Consider the following 17,110-nt stretch of genomic DNA (forward strand, 5'->3'; position numbering starts at 1 on the left):
TACTAAAAAATTATAACATATTGCAGACATTCCATGGGATTTAATGGCAATTTTGGTTTAATAGATCAGAAGTCACATTTGTAAATATATCATTGTTATTTATAAATGTGAACATTTGAATTTATATCCCTGTACCAACATTTTGTCAAAAATAAAACAAATTGTCACAGATATAACTATTACATCTAGATACTTTTAGAAAGTAATTAGTAGATAATAAATACAAATTCACAGGCAAAATCCAATTAGGTAGTATAAGGGCTATGCACTAACTATTATTTTTTCATTTAGATTATATCAGTAGGTACTCAACATGATGAATTGTAATGTGTACAGTATTGTGCTACTGTGTCAATTTCAGTGTTTAACACTGTTTAACACTAAAATGCAATTTTCTGCACTCGCGTCTTAAGGTGGGAAGGGGCAGTACGGCTGGAAGAAATCCCGCGCTATGACATGGGTATTCCAAGGTATACAATGCATGAAGTGTTTGAATAACGGCCGCTGCATCTCTAGATCCTCAGAAGTTCGTAATTTTTTTGCTAATAACGACCGTATCCTAAATAGGTAATATCCGTTATTTTTTAGCAGTTTGAGTATCCGTAAAGCTAATGATATGCAAAAATAGCGTTTTTTGGTAGAAGTTGCAGTTTTATTAACAGTGATTTTCATTGCACACAGACACGTTAACCAAATACGCATTGACAAATGTGTTACGCATGTGCGTTAATGTAAGCTAATACAATTATTGTTATTATATGGATAGCTTTAATAATTTGCAACTTTTCAACTTTTTTTTATTATTTATAGTATCCTTCCTAAATTGTTTTAATTGAACATTAATAAAAGTTCATTATTAATTATTATTGTGGATGTTCATCAATAGTGTTTATAACATGGATTGTTTTGTTTTCCAGTTCCTTACATGGATAAACATTGTTGTACAGTACACCCATACAAAAAAGTAAAGTTGATATTCGATGATCCATAATATATACCTTTTGTATGATACTTTTGTAATGAAATGATTAAGTCCTACGCTCAGTACAATCCTTTGGATACCACTTAAGACCTCACTTTGCTTGTAGGCTATTCCCAGAAATGTACGCTATGATAATCATGACTTGGATGTTAGTAAAGGTAGCTTTTGGTTTGACCTAATTATTGTAGTGTTATTTCCATGTGCTAACAGTAACGGAGATTTGAGGATATGTGATGTTACGTTAACGAATCATTCGCATATGAGTAAGCCTAACGGGCGCTAAAATGCAATATTTTTCTCCTTAACGTGAGGGCATTGCAATGCAAATTGCCTTTGTGGATATGTGTTACAGGCACCGATATGTTGAATGGCGGAACACACCGTAGGAATAAAACATTTAATGAACTTCTGAGGATCTAGCCCTATGTTTAATATGTACTGTATAATGCATTTATATATGCGGCACACAATATATAAAGGTTTGTACTACTTTTCAGCACTAAAACATTGATGCATACATTTTTTCTAAATATGATTTTTTAGCACTTAGCCCCCTACTCTATGTATTGGGGGATATGATATAAAGTTTAGTGCTACTCAACTAATTACAGAAAATGATAACATGATGTGACAAATACTTAATTCCATTCATCTTCCCCAATGAATTTGTATTTAAAGCAGAAAGGTAGGAATACGTGTATCACTTGTAGAGTATCTCAATATAGAGTGTAATGTTATCCTTTTGTGTGTGTGTGTATATATACAGTATGTGTATATATATATGATACGAACCAATCCAAAGACCAGTAAAGAGACAGCACACCGCACGGGGTTAATCCAAAAATCTATATTCACAACATGAAATACACGTAAGCCAACGTTTCGGTCCCACAGAGAGACCTTCCTCAGGGCCGTGCACGGCCCTGAGGAAGGTCTCTCTGTGGGACCGAAACGTTGGCTTACGTGTATTTCATGTTGTGAATATAGATTTTTGGATTAACCCCGTGCGGTGTGCTGTTTCTTTACTGGTCTTTGGATTGGTTCGTATCATACTTATTTTCTATGGGACTAGCATCTGCTATTATAACCTTTTCTACTGCAGTGTGCTGACTGACCTTCATGTGTGTGTGTATATATATATATATATATATATATGTATGTAACTGGTTTCCTCCCCCCCCCCAATCGCAGATTGGCCCCTCTAGGGAAATACTACTCTGGTAACACGTGGCTATAGTGTGGTGCACCTGCTGGCTTACAGGACTCCTGAGTCTCCCGCTTGATGGTATTAAGGGGAATGGCATCAGGACTGGCTTGTGAGGTAATGTTGAGTTATACTCACTCATGGTACAGCGCCTCCATCTCTTCCAGATCTCCAGCGTAGCAGGGAGGAGTCTCTGAAAGAGAACTTCTATGTGCACCTTCTTCCTTAGTGACTCCACACACAGGACAGAAGCGATATCTTTCTTTGGCATCCTTTATTAACAGCAGACATGGACAGCCGCCCATCATCATAGTGGCTGGTCGTCTAGCTACTCATCCTCAGGTTGCCAACCCAAAGGAAGTGCCTGACCTAACACTCCCAGGCAAGGGCCCCGAAAGCAGGTTTAACTCTTCCCCTACTCCCTAAAGAAGTAAGAGGTATAGTCTTCCACACCACTCCCTAGAGGGTGGGCCACAAACACTGCCAGAGCCCTGACAGGTTGCTGGATAGACTCACCTCACTCAGATGGTGAGGCACACACACTAAATGCAGGAAGTTCTGCATATTATATAGCTTCAGTAGGCACCACCCCTGTGTCACTGTTAGTGGACACAGAGCCTGATGTCACTTCCTTCACTAAATAATACACAGCATATGAAGTGAGGGCAAACCCCATGATTACTCCTGGCAAACCTGCTCCTTAACAGGGATTATTGCACAGGAGGAGAAAGACATGTAACCCCAAAATTACACAGGGCTACAAATATATATATATATATATGGAAACACAGAAAAGAAAACCTCTAAAGTAGCACTCAGACAAATTTTTGCAAAGAATAAAAGGGGTACTTTAATTAAATTTGAAAAAAATAACAGACATACAAACAACTAACTGGAGAGCCTGCCTGACTAATGAATAAAAAGAAAACCAATGGACAAGGAAAAGCAAAAAAAAGCATAGAATGCAACACATAATAATAGACCCCAAAAAAATTAGAAATATGATGCCCCTAAGAAACTGGCTTACTGTGGGAACAAAAGTTCCCACAATAGAGCAATATAGACCGGCCGGTCACCACATGTATGAGAGACTAGAGAACATCACAGGTCTACATATATAAGCATAAAAAAAATACACAGAAAATAACATAAGTGTTATGCTGATAGCAGTAAAAAATGTCACTAGCAAAGTGTAAACCTATTACAACTCAGGTGATGCTAGGGCAAAGGAGACATATAAGTATGTATATTTAGTGACCCAAATACATATATTGAAGCAGATGGGAAACAAAAACAGGGAGGGATAAAATAACCCAAGATACTCAGCTCCTTGATGTAAAGATACTGCATACAAAAATCAGCACAGCACATCAGGGGAAGAGGATCCAGCGTTTCTTTCCTCTCAGCCTGATCATAGATGACGAAACGCGTAGGGCGTGGCTAAGGCTGAGGTTGTCACTTCCCCACGAACTCTACCTTTGCGGGTTGCTAGACGTTGCAGGCTGTGTGAGGCTGAGAGGAAAGAAACGCTGGATCCTCTTCCCCTGATGTCTCACTGACCAGAAGCAAGGAACTGGAGGTGCTAGTTCCCAAAGGGATTTCCTGTGCGGTGCACCCGACCGGAGGTACGTCATTTCCGGTTGCTCAGACCATGCGGAGAGCAGACAGGAGAGGACTCCATTGCTGATACCAGACGGCAGTACTGGCTTATGAGAGCCTATCTCATACCTGCTTTTAAACCCTGTACTTTTGTGAGTGGGCATTTGACTGATTTTATTGTTCTATAAACTAATTGTTATACTTTAATGCACTAGGTGTGCGCCTGTTTCTTTTCTTTTCTTTTTTCATAGGTATCAACAGGGAGTAGTGACCCCTTTGAAACGGGCTGCCATATATCTGGATGCTTTATTCTGGAACAGGACTTTGTGCTTTCTGAGGTTTTTTAGGTTATTCATTCAATTTTATATATTTTTTATTACATTTTTTAAATTTTTTATTTTTATATATTTTTTATACGTTATGGTTATATAGTATTATTTTTAAATATTAAAGTATTAGGTCTTTGTTATTGATCATTTTAAATACGTTATAGAACCTATTACCCTTGGTTAACACTGGTTTGGATTTAATTCACCCACATATGCCACCCCATTGGATGCTTTCATAGTTGGTTTACATTAATCACAGTTTTGTATAGGTTGTATTAGAGGCGCTACTTAGTTCTTTTTGTTTTGTTTGAGATATATATATATATATATATATATATATATATATATATATATATATATATACTGTATGCTATTTTGTATGTAAGCAATTAAATACATATTTTAGTACTCTTCTTTTCTTTGTTAATTAACAAACTGCATGTATCAATACCTTTCAAAAAAAGACCGTAGCCAGAGCATACTGGACATACAGATTTAATAAACAATGTTAAGCAATAAGGCACCTTATGGTCTGTGATGGTAGGGCCGACGTGGCATGGTACAAATAAAGGTTAAGCTCCCTTGCTTCCCCTACTAGTCAAGATGGTGACCCAGTCAAAAAATTAACTGACCATCTCAGGGCTGGAAAATGGCTGCCAATGCTTGTAATAGTAAAGGGAAGTCAATGTATTCAGTAACTGTTATTATGGGATATTTACTGTTTTTCCCTATGATATTTATGTGTCTCGTGTGCCTGGGCTAGGGACGATGGCTAGTATCAGGGGCAAAATGATATAGAGGGCTATCCTTTCAATGGGAGCAGGTATAGCACTTGTGGACAATAGTGAGGTGGGGCGAGCTCACCTGCTGTGGGAGTACACACTCCAAAAAGCGGAATATGATTCTCTCCCCAACAGCAAAGCGTCTACTCCTCTTCAGGGTATAGAGCTGAAATCTGGAACAAGGGCCTGATTCCTAGCCCCATTGGATCGGTTCCCATTGGTCATTTCTAATTTTCCAAGCTCCCAAGTCCCACCCTTTGGGCTGTTTTTAGGCATGGGTTCCACCCTCAGCACTGATTGGTCTATTACGGATGCACATCTGGCTCCTCATTGGCTCAGCGGAGGACAGGTCTCTGATTATTGGCACCCGGTTCTCTATGTTACCAAATGGAGCACGGTAAATCATTGAAGCCGACGCTAATCATAGCTCCACAGGTGTTCATGGTTGGTCTCAGTGTCTAGAGATCAACTGGACCATAAACTGTGTGGACCTCGGATGCTCATCCCTTATTGTTGGGATAGCAAGTAATGGATGGATTTTAAGCGGCATCCAGGATAAACTAGCTTTGGCAGCACCCTTCACCTAGCGAGCTTAGAGTCCCCCATGTTCCCTATTCTTGGTGAGTTGTTGCTCTGTCTCTATATTATGCTGCTCCATTTTGGCTCTTGTCAAAATAAACTTTTGTTAATTTAACTTTTACAATATGTTCTGCCTGATGTTTTGTGATCCCATATAGTCTGGTCAACCCTGTACGGTGACATGGTCCATTCCAATTAATAGTTTCTAAAGTGCCCTACTGTTTAGCACCATTTAATAAACCCAGCCCAGTTTCTCTAGGAAAACGTGACTTATTTTGGAGGTCAAGCCATCTAACTTATGTATGAGCATCTTAACTGAAATTATAGAGAGCATAACCTTTACAAATATGATCATTCTTTAGTTTGTTAGCTCGTACGAGCACTGCCCTTACTAAATTTGTATTGGTTTGCGTTAATTTGTTCTTATTTGGTATGTCATTCTGGTTATGTCATTGTTATTCTGTTTCCCCATTATACAGTATTGAGCTGTGTAATATGTTGGCACTTAATAAATCCTAATAATAATAAATCTTACTAAGCTGCTTCTGTCTTCCTGCTGGCTCATGAAGAATGACCCGTTTGATAAACAGATGCAGATGGTTACAAAGAATGAAGGGTGGAGGTGCCGGAGGTCGACCATGATACTCCTCTATTAAATCATGTCGTTGGAATTTCCATATCTGATCTGTGTGTTCTTGGATCTGTTGAAAAGTGTAGCTAGCAAAAAGAGAAGTTTATTTTTGAAGTGCAACAAAACAAACAAAGATCAAGCAATCTGCATATATTTAGCTATTCAATTTAATTGTTAGACCAATCACAGGTAGATATACTAAACTACTTATCCAAACTGTGGAGGATAAAAGGAAGAATATGTTAGCTCATCTCTGCCACAGCATTGGTTATTAGTCTTTAATTAATCTTATAGTTTCTGTCACATTTTTGCACCCTTTATACTTTAGGATTGTAAATTTCCCAAAATACTGACGGTAATATATGCTTCAGAAAGGTTCCAGAGCAGGAAAGTAGGTCAGAGTAGGGCAATCCTTTTTTTTGTGTGGTAATCACGAGTGGTTTCTCATAGGAGTTTGTCATTGTCATTATTACATACTGGATTGGTAAGAAAGTACTACTTACCAAATACCCCAAACAAAGAGTAAGGACGCCACCTCTTAAATCAGGGGTTTCCAAACTATGGCCCAGGAGGCACATCAGGTCCCCCACAACATTTTATCCGGCCCGCAGCAACTTGAAATATATATTTTTGCTCATTAAATATAATTTCCCAGTGTAAGCACGGCATCCTTTCTTTGCAATTGTCATATTTCTCTTTTGTTCTGAATCATATCATGCTGATTACCCCCAAAAAGATAAAAATAAAACGTATTCATTCATTTATAATATATATAAATATATAAAAATTATAAAAAGATTTTTTTTTCTTTGGGCCGCGAAAATGTGTAGAATATACGATGTGTCCCTCGTACGGAAAAATTTGGAGACCACTGCCTTAAATCATCTGTTGCCAAAAGTGTGCTTGAATCCATGTTAAGGCTAAGGGTATATGTGTTCACAAAATATTGAAAATGCTCATAAATAATAATGCACATATTGATTACTAAAAAACATATTTTTATGGTACTTACTTAAACATGGCAATCAGGAGATTTAGTAATAGAATGTTGGTGAATAATAAGTACAGACAAAGTAAAATCACGGTCAACCACTGAGGAAAGATTGGCTGATTATTCTCCTTATTCGTTTCAGAGCATTTTTGCTTGTTTGGGTCAGTTCCATTTGGGGTACACTGGTCAATATTGAAGTTCACTCCTTTAAAAAAACAACAGGGAAAAATATTTTGTTTTGTTTCCATTTTTTATTTATTTTAATTGGAAATATAGAGTATTATATATTTTAAGTTGCTTCATTGGCATTCTATCTATAATGTGGGTAACTGATTTGATTTAAACAGGCAAATCATGTCTAATGTATACTGATACTACCATGTACCATAACTGCATGAAAAATATCCAACATTATTTTCACCTATTGTTGGAGGTGTCCAAAGTTTGCTTAGCATATAAGCCCATTTTTCCTACACAGTGCTACTCCATAAAACATCTCAGCACCGGAAGACGTTTTATAACCTGTACATTTCTTCCGACGTCAGGCTGTGTCCTAAGGAATAACACTCATTAATATAGGCCGTATTATCTTCTATGATTAGGTGCTAATTTCATACCATCTATGTACGAAGGGATCTGGCCAAATAATGTCATGTAGGAATGGTAAACAACTCCACGGAATATCCAATCCACTCTGACCTCATTGTGGATCAAAATAGCTTGCTTAGCAACTCCGAAGGATACAACCCAAACAGCCAAGAGGAAGAGAAAGAAGAAGACATCCTTCATCTGTAAATGCATAAGAGACAATACAGAAAAGTAATATCTCTTCAATTTAGCCAATTCAAGAAGGAACTGAGGTAAAGTATGCAAGAGGAATTCGTATTCGGCATATCTCAACCCCTAATATATTAATAAAAACAAGAGGGTCACAATACTACAGCACTGTAGTAAGAGAGGTAAAATAATTAGAAAAGAAAACTTAAGAGAAGTAGCACGTTTCACCAACATACTAACATAGCACTTCACATTACTAATACATGTGACAATCATATAAATAACAAATAATACAAATAACAGATCATGGGAATAAGTGCTTCAGGCATAAAAGTAAAATTTCGGAAGAGGAGTCCCTGCTCCGAAGAGCTTACAATCTAATTGGTAGGTAGGAAGAACATACAGAGACAGTATGAGGGCATTCTGGTAATTGCGTCTGCAGGGGGCCAAGCTTTATATATCATGTGTATAGTATTAGCCATGGTGCTACTCATATACTTCTTTAAGCAAGTGTGTCTTAAGGTGGGTCTTAAAGGTGGATAGAGAAGGTGCTTGTTGGGTATTGAACGGAAGGGCGTTCCAGAGATCTGGGGCAGTCAGTGAGAAAGGTTTAAGGCGGGAGAGGGCTTCAGATACAAAGGGGGTAGAGAGAAGGCATCCTTGAGCAGAAAGCAAGAGTCGGGATGGTGTATAGCGAGAAAGTAGGGCTGAGATGTAAGGAGGGGAAGTAGAGTGTAAAGCTTTAAAAGAGAGGAGGGCGAGATGCGGGATTTGATAGGAAGCCAGGAGAGTGGTTTCAGCTGGGGAGACGCTGAGACACTGCACACTTACCACACAAGAGGTAAGTGTACCAAATAAAGCAAATTGGACTAGCTACAAATATTTGAACCTGGATTGAAAACTGGTTGAAGGATAGACAACAGAGTGTTGTCATAAATTGAACTTTTTCAATTTGGGTTAAAGTTATGAGTGGAGTACCTCAACGATTGGTACAGGGATCCATGATTTTTTATTTGTTTATTAATGACCTTGAGGTTGGCATAGAGAGCAAAGTCTCCATCTCTGCTAATGACGCTAAATTGTGTAAGGCAGTACAATCAGAGCAGGATGTAAGTTCTCTCTGAGGAGGACTTGGATAAACTGAAAACTTGAGCAGGTAAATAGCAGAATAGGTTTAGTAAAGATAAATGTACAGTTATGCATTTGGGAAACAAGAATAAATAGCAACTAACAAATTAAATAAATATAAAGTAGATGAATCCTTTGATGGAGAAGGATGTAGGAGTGCATCTAGACAGCAGGCTTAGCAATAATGCCCAAAGTTATGCAGTAGCTTCAAAGGCAAACAAGATCCTATCTTGCATTAAATGGGGAGTGGATGAAAGGGAAGTAAACATAATTATGCCCCTCTATAATGCATTAGTAAGACCACATCTAAAATGGAGTACAATTTTGGGCAACAATCCATAAAGAATACATTATGGAACTAAGAAAAAGTGCACAGAAAAGCCACCAAATTAATAAAGGGGATGGAAAATCTGATTTATTGTGAGATGCTAGCTAAATTCGATTTTTTTACATTAGAAAAGAAGCTTCTAAGAGGGGCTATGATAACTAGATACAAATATATTCGGGGACAATACAAGGAGCTTTCAGAAAAACTATTAATTCCAAGGGCAGTACAAAACGACACAAGGGCCTATACAGAAAGGTCCGATAAGTAAGTTACAGGCAGCTTTTTGTCAAAAAAGCCTTCTGCTATTCTGTAAGATCCTATATTTTGGCGATTCTAGAAATTTTCGGCAAAAAAAAAATTCTGAAAAAAAAAATCGCCAAACGTACGTCGATAAGCCACTTATCGTCAGTTTCTCAAACTCACTCAATTCTAGTAGCCCCGATCAGCTTATCGAGTCTGATCGCTGCTCTAGAATTGAGATTTCTTCTCCGAATCGCCTCGTCGGAAAAAGTTGTCAAGAAGGCGGGGAGAAGCTGCCGAGAAGCGGTGAGACGGCACTTAGGGGGGGAAAAAGCATTTTTCCTGCATCAGATATATATATATATATATATATATATATATATATATATATATATATATAAAAGCACCGGAGACCCACGGCATGAATCAGATGCATGAAAAATGCATTTGCAGGCAACTTCATTACACTAGCGGCTAACCGCTAATGAACCAGTGCCATGCTTATTGTGGGTAGCGGGGGTGATTGAAGGTAGTATTTGGCACTTGGTGGGTGTTTAGGCCTTGCAAGGGGCTTGTGGGTGAACTTAACTCCTTCATTACCTTAGCGGTTAATATACTTACCATTCTCTTAACAATTATGATCTTGGGTCCAAGAGTTTTGCTAATGGTAAAAATATGCATGAGGCGTAAGCAGAAGATAACAAAGTCTAATGCCAGTATGATTCTTCCAGGATAAAATGTTGTTGAAATTAACCTGATGAAATAATGACATAATGCATTGAGGATCACATTCAACACAGATGTGAATCAATTGGCATCATTAGATATTGCTCCTTCGAGAATAAACTTGTTTCAAAACAAGCCACATACAGTACAATTATCATCAATCTATTAGTTGAATGAACTGTGACATGTGGGAGCATTTCAGTTAATAAAAGGGGTAATGCATGCTCCTGTAATATTGTACATACAATTATTTTTCCACACATCACTAAATAATTTTTTATGTTATAGAATTGACCTCTCCGATATACTGGATATATCCAGTGTAATACAAATAAATTGTCCTATACCATATTCTGACTGAAAGATTTGAAAACATACATTGATCACAAGACTTGGTTAATAGTATTACACATGCAAATAATATTTTTAAATTTAGTATTTCTGCCCACCTGCATGTCAGACCAGCAAAAAAGATAAGGATGGCACAGACATCTAATTTATTCCAGAAGTCATTGATATACAGTGAAGCCTGTTTCACTAATCCAAATCCATCTGGGTCATATACCAGCTAAGAAACAGCAAGATTTCAAATAAATAACAAAAAGCATATACTATAAGCAGACAAACAGGGTCATAAAGATGCAGCAGATGTTATTGCATCCATTAACCCATTGTGCTGCAATTTAACAGTAGTGCTATCGAAATCTATGGTTAAGGAAATCACACACGTTATTTAAAGCAATGTTTTGTGTGTCAACTTGTGCTAACAAACGTAATAATGTCTGCTACATCTGTACATTTATATTTGAAATACTGTATTCATCTATTGCCAGGTGCAGAACAATATTGTAAGTTCTACTTTAACAGAAAGAAGATAAAGCAACTATGTGGTATCATATGATATCATTCCAAGTGACATTGGTATAAGATTCAAAAGAAAAGGAATTTTGTGGATTGATTAAACGATAACAGTTTTATTTAAAATAATAACTAGTGTTACTGTGACTGTAAAGTCTTAAGCTACAGAAATTTTTTATTAAAAAGGATTGGCAGAATTAGCATTAGCAAATGCATATAGTAAAGACAGATACTGGTAACAAAGCAAGTATTTTCATTGACCTTTCATTCGGCTAATTTTACATCAATCATTTCAATACGCTATTGTGTGTTTTTGACATTCTGGAATCTTACCTGTCTTATTTCCTCACAAACCAGGGAAAAGAGCCATAAATAGATGACATGCTCCCTCCATGAAGGAACAGGTTGGAAATCAATCATTAGCACATATGCAAAAAGCAAGAGGAAGCAAAAGTATGACAGGATGTTCAGGTGGAAAATAACGATTGGGGCCATGAAGAAAACCTGAAGACGCTGGGTGAAGGTCATGGATTTTGACTTCTTATATACAGAAGAAGAAGTTATCTGAGTCCTGTAAATAAAAGAAAAAGTGTAACAATCCTTGTGCTTTATGTATGTAATAAAGGACGGATGTAATATGTTTAAAATACTGTATACAAGTATTAATAAAAAAATATGTTTGACAGAATGTACAGTGTATATCTTACCAAGGTTTGTATAGTAGGATTATGGAACTACTTTTGTTACAGTTGTTAATAACTTATAAAAACAGATCCAATATTTTTTATATGTCTGTTTCTTTATTAACAATGAAGAATAAAAACAGCCTGTCACTTTATGCATGATAATGACTCTCAAAATATATTTTACACATTATATAAAAATAATTTGCTAATGTATCTGTCAAAGACTTGTATATACAGCAAAGGGCATTGAAATAATTTCTGCAACATATGTTTATTAATAATAATAACTTGTAATGTATTAATATACAACCTTGATTTTCAGTCAACTTGTTAGTTTGTGTGTGATAAACAAACAGTTTTTCATTCACTGAGCCATATCAATTGCTTGCATATGGGTTACTACAACAAAATATTTTAGATAGTGCAATTACTATCAATCACTATATGGTTTTAAGAATAAATGGAGGTTTAATGTTTATGTTCATGCATGCTGATGAGAGATTTAATGAAGAAATAACTACAGCATTGCCAATCTTGCTCTGTCTCACCATGAGACTAGAATGTCATTCTAGTCTCCACTAGCCATGGGGAAAAAAAGTATATTGCTACCCTGAATGCACAGGGATTAGATTTAGATCACAAGGAAATGGGCTCTGTCCTGGGACCTCTTCTCTTTTCTCTGTACACACTCTCTCTAGGTGACCTAATAACATGTTTTGGGTTTAATTATCACCTCTATGCCGACGACACACAAATATACTTTTCAACACCCGACCTTACACCTGCTGTACAAACCAAAGTTTCTGAATGTCTCTCTGCTATATCATCCTGGATGGCCCTCCGACGCCTTAAACTCAACATGGCTAAAACAGAGCTCCTCATACTTCCTCCCAAACCTGGCCCTACTACCTCCTTCCACATTACTGTTGGAACTACAATCATTCACCCAGTAGCCCAAGCACGCTGCCAAGGGGTCACACTCGACTCCTCTCTCACATTTGCCCCTCACATTCAAAACATTTCTAAAACTTGTCGCTTTTTCCTCCGCAATATAACAAAGATACGCCCTTTCCTCTGTTGCTCGACTGCTAAAACTCTGACTCAGGCCCTCATTCTCTGCCGTCTTGATTACTGTAACCTCCTGCTGTCCGGCCTTCCTGCCTCTCACCTGTCTCCCCTACAATCTATCCTAAATGCTGCTGCCAGAATCACTCTAATCTTTCCTAGATCTGTCTCAGCATCTCACCTCATGAAATCCCTCTCCTGGCTTCCGATCAAATCCCGCATCTCACACTCCATTCTTCTCCTCACTTTTAAAGCTTTACACTCTTCTACCCCTCCTTACATCTCAGCCCTAACTTCTCGTTATGCACCATCCAGACTCTTGCGTTCTTCTCAAGGATGTCTTCTTTCTACCCCCTTTGTATCTAAAGCCCTCTCCCGCCTTAAACCTTTTTCACTGACTGCCCCACACCTCTGGAATGCCCTTCCCCTCAGTACCCGACTAGCACCCTCTCTATCCACCTTTAAGACCCACCTTAAGACACACTTGCTTAAAGAAGCATATGAATAGCACTGTGGATATTCTGAACACATGATACATAAAGCTTGGCCCCCTGCAGACACACTTACCAGAACTCCCTCCTACTGTCTCTGTACGTTCTACCTACCTACCAATTAACCTGTAAGCTCCTCGGGGCAGGGACTCCTCTTCCTTAATGTTACTTTTATGTCTAAAGCACTTATTCCCATGATCTGTTATTTATATTATCTGTTATTTATTTGATTACAACATGTATTACTACTGTGAAGCGCTATGTACATTAATGGCGCTATATAAATAAAGACGTACAATACAATACAATACATGCATTTAAGGTGCCAATACTGTACCAAATATACTCAAAGGAACACTCAAAAGTGCAAGTATGATAATTAATAATTGTAACAATTAAGCAAATTATTACTTATACATTCATCAAAAGGTACTTAATTTTGAGCAGATTTTATTTTCCCTGATGGGTGACATTCATTTGATACAGGTTCCATTTCAACCACCTCTGTGAAACCTCCGTTCTTCAGTTCTAGTTTGTGAACTACCTCCTCTTCCATCCTGTGAATAAACATTCTAAAATTACCCCCACCTTAGATTTAGAGCACAAGCATAGGATTAGAGAAATGTGAATCTGTGCTACAGTAAATCTCTATGCAATTGAAAAAGTCTTGGATGGATTTTAGTTCTAAGTAAAAAATAATTAAAGAAGTTAAACAAATATGGAATTGGACCAAGCAAGTTCATTTCCCTTGAGAGGAGAAAGAAACCCAAATTATATGCAATATTTATTTACTGAGCAGTGTTAAGCCATAAAACACCATTCACGTGAATGGATCATCACTTACTACATTTTTTACTTAATGTGTAAAATACCACTTCCACTAAATATGCAAGAGCAAACTACAGTATTCACTAATACTTCATAATTGCTTTCATGAAATATTTCACATTTAACTGAATATTCCTATTATATAGTAACATTCAGGATTTAACTGGCCACCATTGGGTACCCAAGGAAATCCTTGATGAGAACCTGCATCAGGATTTTTTTTAAGGTCCCGACTAGTCATTTGCCCTGGAATGAGGGAGACTACTGAAATCTTAATTAGACTTAGAAAATTGACTCATTCTGCTATAGCGGTTTGTCTGTGTCAGTACAGAATAAGTCAGTATGTATGCATGAGTGCAAACCCTATTATATCTTTCATATGTGGTCCTAGGTAGCCATAATCTGTTTCCACCAGTGAGCCCCTGATCCCCAGCCCGATGATGGAAATAGCTACATAGAGCTTTTGTGAATGATTCATGAAGCAAGTTTAAAAAACTACTGTACCTGAAAGTAATCAGACGAGTATAGAGAAGAGGGAAGAATAGCATACAAATGATCACCCTCCATAGCCCATTGTCAACACATAACTCTCCCCACCAGACTCTGGTGAGAAATGCCTGTGAATGGAGATAAACAAAATATGCTGATTTTTAACAAACTGCCAAAAATATTGCACATACATTGCGTCAGTTTACGATGTGGGGTGTTTGAAAAGGAAGGGCTAGAAAAATTTACCTGACAGATTATATATTTATCAAATTCTGTATCTCTGTGCATCATTTTTTCCTCTTCAATCTGCATTAAAAAATCTTTAAAGTTTAAGGTGGAGTAATTTTCTGGCTTGTAAAAGTCTGCACGACATGTAATTTTATTATAGCGTGTAATACCTAAGTGTTTCTTAGATTTGACAGAACTGTACTATACACTGAACAATTTAGAAATGTGTCAAAACACACTTTTTCTATTCCAAGTTTGCCATAGTATATTGCCACTCATGAAAAAAAAGTAATTAAGAAAATGACAGACAAAAAAGTATTAAGCATTGTATTTGTAAGAAGATGCGAGCAACTGAAAGAGAAGTAATTCTGAATAGACCTGGACACCTCCATGGGACACAAATTTCATATCTTTGGCCTCCAGAGCTAGTTTTAAACAAGTGGTTTTTCCCCAGGCTTCAGAAACACGAATGAGAAGTTTCTGAGCTCGTCCTTCATCCTTTCGGTAACACTCTGTAAAGATGCCTGAATCAGTGGAGATCAGATAAAATACAATGATCATTAAATACAATATTATCATAGGGAAACCTATGTACTTGTATGTTGAATATTTTTTTATAAAATGAAACACCAAAAGTAAAATGATCATACTGTATACATTTCTTACCGTTATATAGTATCTGATCTATTATACGTGGTGGCAGAACACATTTATGACTTGTGTCTTCAAGCAAAACTAATAAATATGTTACACAAGACACATTTTATAGTCTATCCAAAACTCTGCAGTTAGAATTATACATCTCTCTTAGATATCTGTATCTGTCTCTCTCCTCCTCAAATCCCTTTGCTCGTTTTCCATTAAATTCCTACAGTAGCTACAAATGTCCCCTCTCTTCTTCCTGGCTCCTCTCTGCTCCTCTTCATAGCTCTATTCTCATGTACTGTACTTGCTCTCCTGTGCTCTTCTCAAAGATATTTTCCCTCAAGTATCTTCTGCAGTTTACTGCATGAAATCTTTTTCTCATGCCATTCCCTATCTTTGCAATGGTCTTTCCCTCACTATCCAACAAGCTTTGACTCTCCACATCTTCAAAACCTACCTGAAAAGTCACCATTACAATTAAGCATTGTCAATACATTGTAATGTAACCTGATGAAAACTCACTTCCAACATTCTTACCCACTATACCATGCACTATAAAACTGTGCCATGTACTACTTCTATCTCTCTATATCTCTCAATACACCGTTAGATTGTAAGATCTTCCCTGCATTATGTATTATATATTATCTCTGTAAAGTTCTGCATACAGTACATGGGTGGCGCTTTATATAAAAAAACATTCAATACAATACATAAAGTTTGTTCATTCATTAGCAATGATACATTCTATATACAGCTAAACCCCGTTATAACGCGGTCCTTGGGGTCCACAACCCAAAGACCGCGTTACAACCGGGGTCGCGTTAAAATTTCACCGGCATCAGCTCTGGAGCTTCCTCATTACAGATTTAAATCTCCTCCATTTTGCCGCCTTACCAGTGCTCTCCTCTTCCTGCTGTCCACGTGCTCATATCTCTCTTGCCGTCGTATGCCATTGTTTTTTTCAAACATTCAATTCAATGCTTTATTGACTACCAGACACAGACACAAACACAATTAAACATTAATACATTTTGTACAAAACACATGCAGGGATTGAACTCGGGACCTTCTGATACCAATGCCTTGCGTCTTACCTCTACACCATAGGTTTGGTGTGACAAGACAGAACCTATAAATATATTTATCCTCTACAACACAAGGTACATGTCAATGTGAAATCTTAAGTCTATTTCTAGCTGTCTATGACATCACACAGTTCTTGTGGTCTAGTGGAAGAACTTCTTACCAACATATGCAAGGGTCCTGGGTTCAATTCCTGTATGAAATGGTATAATTAACTTTTTTAATAAATTATTATTTTAATTATGTTGTATAATTTATAAATATATAATTCTTTATTATTCTTTATTAAGTAATAATTATTCATTAATCAATAATGATGTATTAATAATAATTCATTATTAATCATTCTTTATGATTAATTATGTATTATTAATAAGTATGATGATTAATTATTATTAGCAGTTAATTAACTAATTAATAATTAATTAATAATTATGT

The 17,110-nt window shown here is 37.0% G+C and overlaps 1 protein-coding gene across 3 annotated transcripts in view; it reads right to left on the reverse strand.

The window, feature by feature from the left end:
- TRPM2 (transient receptor potential cation channel subfamily M member 2) overlaps window positions 1-17,110 on the reverse strand; it is a 161,786-nt gene that overhangs the window by 63,887 nt on the left and 80,789 nt on the right. Inside the window, exons 15-22 of one of the 3 annotated variants that reach the window (XM_075608423.1) lie at window positions 15,320-15,465; window positions 14,729-14,841; window positions 11,488-11,725; window positions 10,746-10,864; window positions 10,192-10,324; window positions 7,715-7,886; window positions 7,119-7,302; window positions 6,011-6,192 (exon numbers count right to left, since the gene is read on the reverse strand). In XM_075608423.1, coding sequence (XP_075464538.1) covers window positions 6,011-6,192; window positions 7,119-7,302; window positions 7,715-7,886; window positions 10,192-10,324; window positions 10,746-10,864; window positions 11,488-11,725; window positions 14,729-14,841; window positions 15,320-15,465 — 1,287 coding nt within the window. Of the gene's footprint in view, window positions 1-6,010; window positions 6,193-7,118; window positions 7,303-7,518; window positions 7,686-7,714; window positions 7,887-10,191; window positions 10,325-10,745; window positions 10,865-11,487; window positions 11,726-14,728; window positions 14,842-15,319; window positions 15,466-17,110 lie in introns of those variants that run through there. The other 2 variants (XM_075608421.1, XM_075608422.1) reach the window with 2 other exon arrangements.

This window comes from Ascaphus truei, chromosome 7 (genome assembly GCF_040206685.1).
Source record: "Ascaphus truei isolate aAscTru1 chromosome 7, aAscTru1.hap1, whole genome shotgun sequence".
In the NCBI taxonomy this organism is placed as follows: domain Eukaryota; kingdom Metazoa; phylum Chordata; class Amphibia; order Anura; family Ascaphidae; genus Ascaphus; species Ascaphus truei.